At 45.4% G+C, this 8,632-nt stretch overlaps 1 protein-coding gene across 1 annotated transcript in view; it reads right to left on the bottom strand.

Moving 5' to 3' along the window:
• Window positions 1–6,333, bottom strand: part of LOC146629739 (neuronal acetylcholine receptor subunit alpha-7-like) — a 71,461-nt gene extending 65,128 nt beyond the window's left edge. Inside the window, exon 1 of the mRNA XM_085358838.1 lies at window positions 6,276–6,333. Coding sequence (XP_085214964.1) covers window positions 6,276–6,333 — 58 coding nt within the window. The remainder of the gene's footprint in view (window positions 1–6,275) is intronic.
• Window positions 6,334–8,632: the final 2,299 nt, after the last annotated feature.

An 8,632-nucleotide genomic window follows, 5' to 3' on the forward strand; every position in this document is an offset into this window, starting at 1 on the left:
GATCTGAGACATGAAAGTCTGACAAATATGTGAGAAATGTGAGAAAACTTTCCCAGCACTACATTTGTTCTGTTCATTATCTGTTTTGTACGACTGAAGTGCTGTAACGCTGGGAGTGTTGGCAGGTCGTTAGCGGTGCCTCTTGATTGGCCGATGCAACTGAGCGGCTGCTTGAAGTGTGCAGAGCTCTGAATCTGCCATCGGGTGAGATCTGTGACCCACGTCTGGTCTGACAAACATCGATTTCACCGCATTTCTCTTCCTTTTGTCACCTTTCATCTGAGGCAGCCCAGAGTCGCTCAGAGACCGGGGGTCTGGAAGGCTTCGAGGAGACGGATTACATCAGCCTTGGTGGAGATGAAAGCTCATCCGGATGACTGACAGGTGCTCGGTGAGACCTTGGCCGAGCGTGGGGGGAGGGGCTGACTGTCAGGAAATGAGCTCCAGATAACAGAAATATTTTCTGTTCCTTTGTCTGCGTTTCGTGCTCTGACTGCTCAACTAAAAAACCCAAACGCTGGTAGAAGTCAACAAATGAAGGGATCTGAATTTCTGAATGAACGTAAGTGAAAATGAAATCATTTTATTTACTGTCAACATGAAGAACTGCAGAGCTGTGACTGTTACAGTGATGCTGCAGCTTCTGCAGTCAAACGTTTTACTTTTACCTGGACTTCTGATCCTCGGGTGTATTATAAGTTTTAGTCTGTAGTCCAGTCTGTTACTTCAGTCCTGCATTTGAAGCTGTTTCTGTGGGTCAGTCTGCAGGTTTCTATTAATAGAACTGTTGTTTCTATTTCCCCCGCGCTTTCACGCCTGCTCTATCTTCTAATATAATTTCTCTTCATGGTTTATATTCTCATCTTGTTGTTTGAGTCTTTTGTTCTCGGTTGTAGTTACTGTTACCAACGCTGTGTTTTTGTCTGTGATGTCTCCTGTGTCACGTTAATCTTGTTTATCCTCATTCAGTTGTGTCTTACTTCCTGTTTTACTTTGATAGCGGCTGTTATCAATGCCTCATGTGAAGTTAAACGTTCCCCGTGTCTCTTTATGTTGTCTCCACCTGACCCGTGGAGGCACGGACCCTGCAGCTCTGATGGAAAGGTGTCAGGATGCACAGAGCGTCCTGACGGATCCGTTTGTCCAGAACGTGATTCTGGGGAATCTGGAGGCCAAGTCAACACCTCAAGCTGGTTGTTGTGCTCCTCAAACCATTCTGGAAACATTCCTGCTTCCAGTGCATTATCCTGCTGAAAGAGACCACAGCCATCAGGGAGCACTGTTTCCATCGCCCAAAGCATCACGCTGCTGCTTCCTCTGGCTCACCGTCTTCCCATAATGCATCCCATTGTCGAGTGTTCCCCAGAAAAGCGGCGCACACGCATCCATCCAGCCTTGGTGATGTAAAAAACGTGATTTGGACCAGGCCACCTTCTTCCATTGTTCTGTGCTTTAGTTCTGATGGTCAGCACGCCCACCCTGACTGGTCTGCAGCCCCATATGCATTAAACTGGTGCTCTGTGCATCCTGACACCTTTCCATCAGAACCACCTGACATGGACAGTTTGAGCTACAGCAGCTCGTTTGTTGGACTCGTGCAGACTGGAGACAAATCTGCAGTTTTCTACATGTTCTGACCCAAACTGTCACACTGACCCATTTCTCCTGCTTCTCCCATCATTTTACAGGTTCTTGTTTCCTGACATGTCCCACCCACTAACAGGTGCCAGGATGCAGATCGGTGTCATTCACTCCACCCGTCAGCGTGTTAAGGCTGATCGGTGTATCGCTCTCTGATTTTGCATTCCCAGCCTCGCTCTTCGTGTCTTGAGCTTTTGTACGTTCTCCTCATTAACCTGCATTAAACGCTCACTTTGAGCTCGATTCCTGCTGCCCGAGTCAGCGACACAGCTAACTCTGACACTCATAAACATGTGAAACACAAATATGGAGTCTACCCAGTCACGTGACTGATGCAATGTTGTGTAGGAGAGCTGATGTGAGTGAAGCTGATATGTAAATGTGTCAGACTGCTCCAATAAAAGCCTTTCATGCTGTTCCAGCGGTGGCACCCCAACCCTGCACGCTGCATGTACCAAACCAGTTCTTTTCCTTTGTTTTTTGGCATATTTCTCCTGTTCCAGGTGTGCATGTTCATATCAAACATGACTAAGCTTCAGATGATGAGCTCAGTGTCTGCACAGTGAGCCAAAAGCTGCAGACTGCTGTAAAAACACCGTTTTTTCACCCTTTTATCTGAAGTATGTTGTGATTGGGGATTTCCTTAAGTGCTCTGATGTAAGGCAGGCGTCCTCCATCAGTCTGCTCGGGGTACTGGAGGGTGGGGCACGTGTTGAGAGACAGGGGTGGTTTTCAGAAATCTGCATATAACAGCTGACCTGCAGCATGTGTAAATGCAGAATGCGTGAAGAGTCGGTGCATTCAGGAAGCTAATGCTGCTGCGCCACATGCATTCATTAAAGACAAAGGACGGAATCTGAGTCTCAGCCAACCGTTGAACAACAAACAGAGATTCTGCAAAATCCCAGATTATGATATAGGAAGCGAGTCTGTGGAGGAGATGGAAGGAGTACTGAGCAGCTCAAGAATAGAAAATGAGAGTGAGAGGACGGGTGGAGGAGTAATAATGATGAAGAGAGGGCAGCTATGACGAGTGGGACGGTGGTGACATACATGTGGAGGTGTGGAGATGTCCAGGAGAGGGGGCGGTGGACTTTAACCAGACTGTTAACGATGATTTTGGAGAGTTGGAGGATGATGAGGAAAGCAGGTGCATGATTACGTGTGTGGTAGGAGAGACAGGTGGGTTGAAGGTGGGAGTACATCAGGGATCTGCTCTGAGCTCCTTCCTGTTTGCAGCGCTGACAGATGAGGTCGAGAAAGAGGAACAGGTGGAGGAGAGCCTGGAGAGGTGGAGGTATGCTGGGGAGAGAAGAGGAATGAAAGTCCGTAAAAGGAAAACGGACCATGTGTGAATGAGAGGTGGAGCGGTGCAACACAGAGATAGTGTCGCTGCAGGAGTTTAATGCCTGGAGTCAACCATCCAGATAGAGATGAAGAAGTGAGTGCAGGCAGGGTGGAGCGGGTGGAGATGAGTGTCAGGGCTGATTTGTAACAGAAGGAGAGCAGCAGAAGAGAAAGGGGAGGTTTCAGGATGGTGGTGAGAGCTGCTGTGATGAGTGGAGATCAGATTTAAAGGGAGAAGCTGCTCAGTGACTCCGCGTGCTGTGAAATAAACACTGTAAAAACACCACCCACTCTGAGTGTGGTGGTGTCTGAGTCAAACCGAACACTTCTGTGAAGACGTGAAGCTTCTGGGCTCTTTGTGTGTTTCGCACTGATCTCAGAGCTGTGACTGCCTGCACGCTAACCCTCGAACCTTCAAACGTCTTTAAGAGAAGGTGGGAGACACGGTTCAACAGTGAGGCGCCGCAAGGACGCCCCACAGACGCTCACTAACGGGAACAAAAGATGTTTTATTAGCTTTAAAAAATGCTTATTCTTCTTAGGAAACGACCAAGAAAACATGATTTAATTGGCTGAGTTATTTGAACAGCTGTGAAAGGTCAACATTTCCTTTGGGGAAATAACATTTCAAAAGATTTAAAGCGGCAGCTGCTGAAGAAGACGTCTTTAAACCTTAAACTGAACCTCAGAGCTGATTTCACAGCGTAAATACCAGAATCAGCACAGAGACGTGAAGTAGTTCAAAACGTCTTTTTCTAAGAAGACATTTATGACCCCGGTTTTATGCAAACGAGCTCCTCCAGCAGCGAATAATCTGAAGCCTGAAACCTGCAGCAGGCTGAAGACGTCCACAGACGGTGTGAACAGACGATGTTCATAATAAAGATCTGTGATAATATGCAGGCTAATAGAGAAACTGTAAACCTGAAAGAGTTGATACAAACAATCCAGATATGAACTGGTGACTTTTTTAATCTCTTCTACGAGATTACATTAAAAATAATCCCACAGAAAAAATACGTTGACAGATAAGTGAACACTGCTACCACAGGGCAGCTCGTTTCACTCAGATTTAATCTGACATGAATCATGAAAACCTGATAACACGGCCCCGTTTAATCTCCACTGGACCAGTCAAACATCTGCCTAATAACCAGAGATGGGCAGTAACGCGTTACTGTAATCCGATTACTTTTTTCAAGTAACGAGTAAAGTAAGGGATTACTATTGCAAAAACTGTAATTAGATTACCGTTACTTTCCCGTAGGAACGCTGCGTTACTGCGTTACTAAAACCGTGATATTTTTTTTTGCGAGAATGTCTCACGACAGTGACGTAAGCGAGTGCGACGTTCGTGACAACAGCTGTGTGCAGATCAACAATGGATCATATATCGAGTGCAGAGAGAGTATGAGCGTGCAGCGTTTAAAGCGTGGAAGTACTGACCTTACTTTGAGTTTGATTCCATAAAAAGTGACAAAAACATTAGTGTCCGCTATGCGTGGGAAGAAAACTTCTTTTTACAGCGAAAAAATCCCTAAACTTCCAACAAGCACCGAGTAGCTACGACGTAATGGGAAACTCACAGAGACACTCGCGGATTCTTCCACTGACCGCGGCACACCTGCACCAGGGTAACCCTCCGCCTACCCCACTCCTGCTTTACAGGTGAAAATAGAGCAACAGGACCGCTGAGTCTGTGACTTTATTTATTTTCTGCTGTGTTTTACTTGCATCTATTTGAAAGACTGAGTGTAAACACAAAAAATATTTTATTTTATGTGCTGGAATGTGCAGAAAATAGGTTTAAATGTTAAACTAATTTCTTCCAGTCAGAGAATGTTGCATATAATTTAATCTTTGCTTGATGCATAAAGTTAAAAGATTAAAACTAATAAAACAAGTTTTAAAAAGAGACTTTTCCATTTGATTACATTTTGTATGATGGATTATGTAGAAAAAGTAGAATTGGGCTGAAAGATCTATCACTTTATCACCTATTCAGGTTGTAAATCGTGTTTTTAAAAAGTAACTAAGTAACTAAATAATTAATTACTTTTGAAAATAAGTAATCAGTAAAGTAACGGGATTATTTTTTGAGGAAGTAATCAGTAATTAGTTACTGATTACTTTTTTCAAGTAACTTGACCAACACTGCTAATAACCCAGTAAAAAAACAAAACATCCTTACTCTGAGTGCATAAAAGTTTAACTGCACATTTAATCTTTGAGATGTCTGATAAGAAAAAAGATTGCAGCGACACTCGAGACGGGGGCGGGGTTTAACAACAGGCGAGTCGTTTATTAGGCTGGGGGAAGGTACAAACAAAGACTACTAAAGCTAAACTGAACTGGAACGAAACTGGGAGAAAATAGATACTAAACGGGACAAAGAACATGAAAAAGACCTGAACACAGGAAACACGTACGCTGGGAAACAAACACAACAGAAGACCCGACAACGACTGACAGAAAACTCCCACACTAAATCCACAGAGAGGAGACGAGGGGAGCGGAAACACAGCCGGCTCAAATGAATGTGACTAAACACAACCCACAAGCATCGCAGAAAATCTACTGTTTCTTCTTGAGTGAACCCAGGAAAACTCTGCTGCACTGTACTGTGACACGTGGCTGAGCGTGGATGGTGTCAGGAAGAGGAGCATAAATCTGATGAAGATACAGTGAGAGGTCCAGCTTTGCGCCCTTCTCCTGTGAAATGTTCCCAAAGACTCGCGGTGGCCCAGACTGGACCCTTTGACGGCCTGGTTCTGGCCCGCGGGTTGCATGTTTGACACACCCACCCGTGGAAATGTTAATGCACAGATGCAAAATTCTTCTTCTTCCTTTTTCCTCCCTTACACCTGGACTGCACGAGGATCACCTCCCACTGATTCTCCCTCAGCAAACAGCAGGACGCCGCACGCACAGAATCAAACTTCTTATTTAATCTGCAGATTAAAGTTCTGTTTTTGATTCACTCCAAAGACATAAAATGTGACAGAAGCAAAATCTGATCACAGCATTTGTTGTTAAACGTTTATTCTAATCAAATCAACTTCTTATTCACTTTCTGTTTGAAAAACGCATCTTTGAAATGTCTGCATGTGCATCAAGATGCAGTTTAAAGCTGGAGAGCTGGTTTTAGTCCACAGGTTACAATTCTTAATCCAGATAAGTGTCCTCACAGCCATAGACGACCTGTGTGTGTGTGTGTGTGTGTGTGTGTGTGTGTGTGTGTGTGTGTGTGTGTCTGTGTGTGTGTGTGTGTGTGTGTGTGTGCCTACCGTGGATGAAGCTGCACAGCGTCAGGATGAGCGGGGTGAAGACGCGAGCGTCCATCATCAGCAGCGAGTCTCAGAGAAGCTGAGCGGAGTTCCTCCTGAACCGACGGCAAACACGGAGAGAACGAGAATCAACAGAGGGTTCGCTCTGAGAGGAGACGGGGTTGCTCCTCCCCCCAAAAAGCATCCAAAGGAGTAGATTCAGCAGCCGGAGACACCGAGGAGAGAGAGAGAGGTCTGTGAGTGTGTGTGTGCACATGTGAGGACAGAAACGTAGAAACAGTCATAAAACTGAGCTTTACAGAACAACACACCTTCATCCACTGCTGGATGTTTACCAGTTTGTAGTGGTTTTTTTTCTTTTTGTTATCTGGGATCTGTATGATGTCATCGATTGGAGATACAGTTGTAGCCAGAAGTTTCCATCCCCTCATCTCAGGCATGCATGCTGGTAATGTTGGGCTTTTAATCATGTCTTTGCACTGTTGTTTTCCCAGGGTGGATGCAGGCTCAGATATATCGTTCATATTTGTAGAAATGGCTCTGAGCAGGCTGCGCCTCGAGCACAGTGTTGTCGCAGCTATGAACATGAACTCAGGCTGATATCTGACTGCTCCTCTTGGCAAAACTGGTGGACTTCATTTAAATTGCTTGGTTTCCTGGGATGGACCACATTCAAAGACACTCTGAAGCTGCGTCGTCCACACCAAAACCAGTTCTGATGTGTGTTTGGACTTTTGTCCACACAAAAGCATCACACAGCTTCATCTACACTCACTCAAATCTTTTAATAACAATTCATTCGTGTGACAGCACTCGTTGGATTGACCGGCACTCCGAACAAAGTCCACCCAACTCAGTGAAGGAGAAGTGCAGATTTACACAACTACAGGTTCTTCTGATGTCGCGTCCCTTTGCCGAGGTCTGGAAGAAGTCCAGCCCTGTCACTGTGAAATGAGAGGAAAGCAGTTATGATGTTCAGGAACCAACCAGGATCAAGCTCGCCATGAACAGGAAACTGCAGAAACACCAGAGACAAGATGCATGTTTGGAGGAGTAAAGGTGAAGCTTTCAAACCTGAAAACACCAACTGTCTGCTCTGTTTGCTGTCAGGGAGTGGACGTTACACTCAGCGATGGAACAATGAGGGACGATGGCTACTTCTCCTCAAATCAGCACATAATAAATAACATTCAGTGTTGTGGCTGAACGGTGCAGCGACACCTCCCAGCCGTGAGCTGGACTCTTCATCGCTCAGCTGTCACACCTCACTGAAACCAAGTCTCAGGGACTGACAGCCCGAGGTCACCTGCAGAGTCCATTCACACTTCTGACTGCAGCGCCATCACAGACACGAAAACTGAGAGACGCTTAAAGAGACGCCTGGAGGAACAAAGTCACAGCCGAGTTCAAATATGTTGCAGAAAAGAACACGCTTTCCTTTACTTCCTGTCATAGATCTCCTGTTCCTGTGGACGATGCTCAGCTTAAATATCGTGAAAGTTTCAAATAAGTGCATCAGGCTACGTACAAGTACTCAAAGTCAGAACCAAAGCTGCAGACCCTCACTTTCTCACAGTTTTTCTCTTTTGGATCTGTGTGATGTCATAAAGAGCCTGGTCCTTTCAGGTACTCGGCAGCGTCACCAAACTGGTGTTCAAATCTTGACCTAAAAGGGGAGGAGCTAAAATTATGGATGTGATTCAAGCAGCCCGCGGTGGCTGACGACCCTGCTGTAAATAAAGATTATTATTGCGGCTGTGTGCAGGGAACTTGGGGTCTCGTTGCCTTGGAAATGGTTCCCTCAAAGACTCGTCTGCAACCACTCACAGTCAGCTGCAGCTCTGGCAACAACACACCCGTCTGCTTTCAGCTTCATATGAAATCTCTTTGTGATAATACAGTAATTATCTGTGATGAATAAGCAAACAATCTCAAATCTGTTGTTGTCCTTTTATACGGAGATTCACATTAACTGCTCAGACCTAGATTAGAAATCTGCTTTTAAATAGGAAAATCACTAGAAACCAGCTGCCAACCAGTTCAGCCTCTGTTGCAAAGACAGGTTCTGCACACATCTGTGCAGACGGACTCCCACAAAGGTGACATCCACAGGCTGGGGGTGTTGCATGCTGAACTTCTGAACAACCGCCAGTAAAATAAATTCAATGCAATGATTTTTACTTCTCATCTAGTCTAACTGAACCGTAACCTTTGACAGCTGGAGGATGTTAAGATCCATGAGGACTGACGGTGGTGCGGGAGCACCAACTACATCCTGCCAGCTTCTCACATGTAAGCACAAGGTGTCCTTTGTCTGCACTGCATGGCATTAAAGATTACACTCCTCACACATGGAC

The sequence above is a fragment of the Diplotaxodon limnothrissa genome, linkage group LG7 (genome assembly GCF_057381915.1).
Source record: "Diplotaxodon limnothrissa isolate DT_005_m linkage group LG7, D_limnothrissa_male_GT1.1, whole genome shotgun sequence".
Taxonomy (NCBI): domain Eukaryota; kingdom Metazoa; phylum Chordata; class Actinopteri; order Cichliformes; family Cichlidae; genus Diplotaxodon; species Diplotaxodon limnothrissa.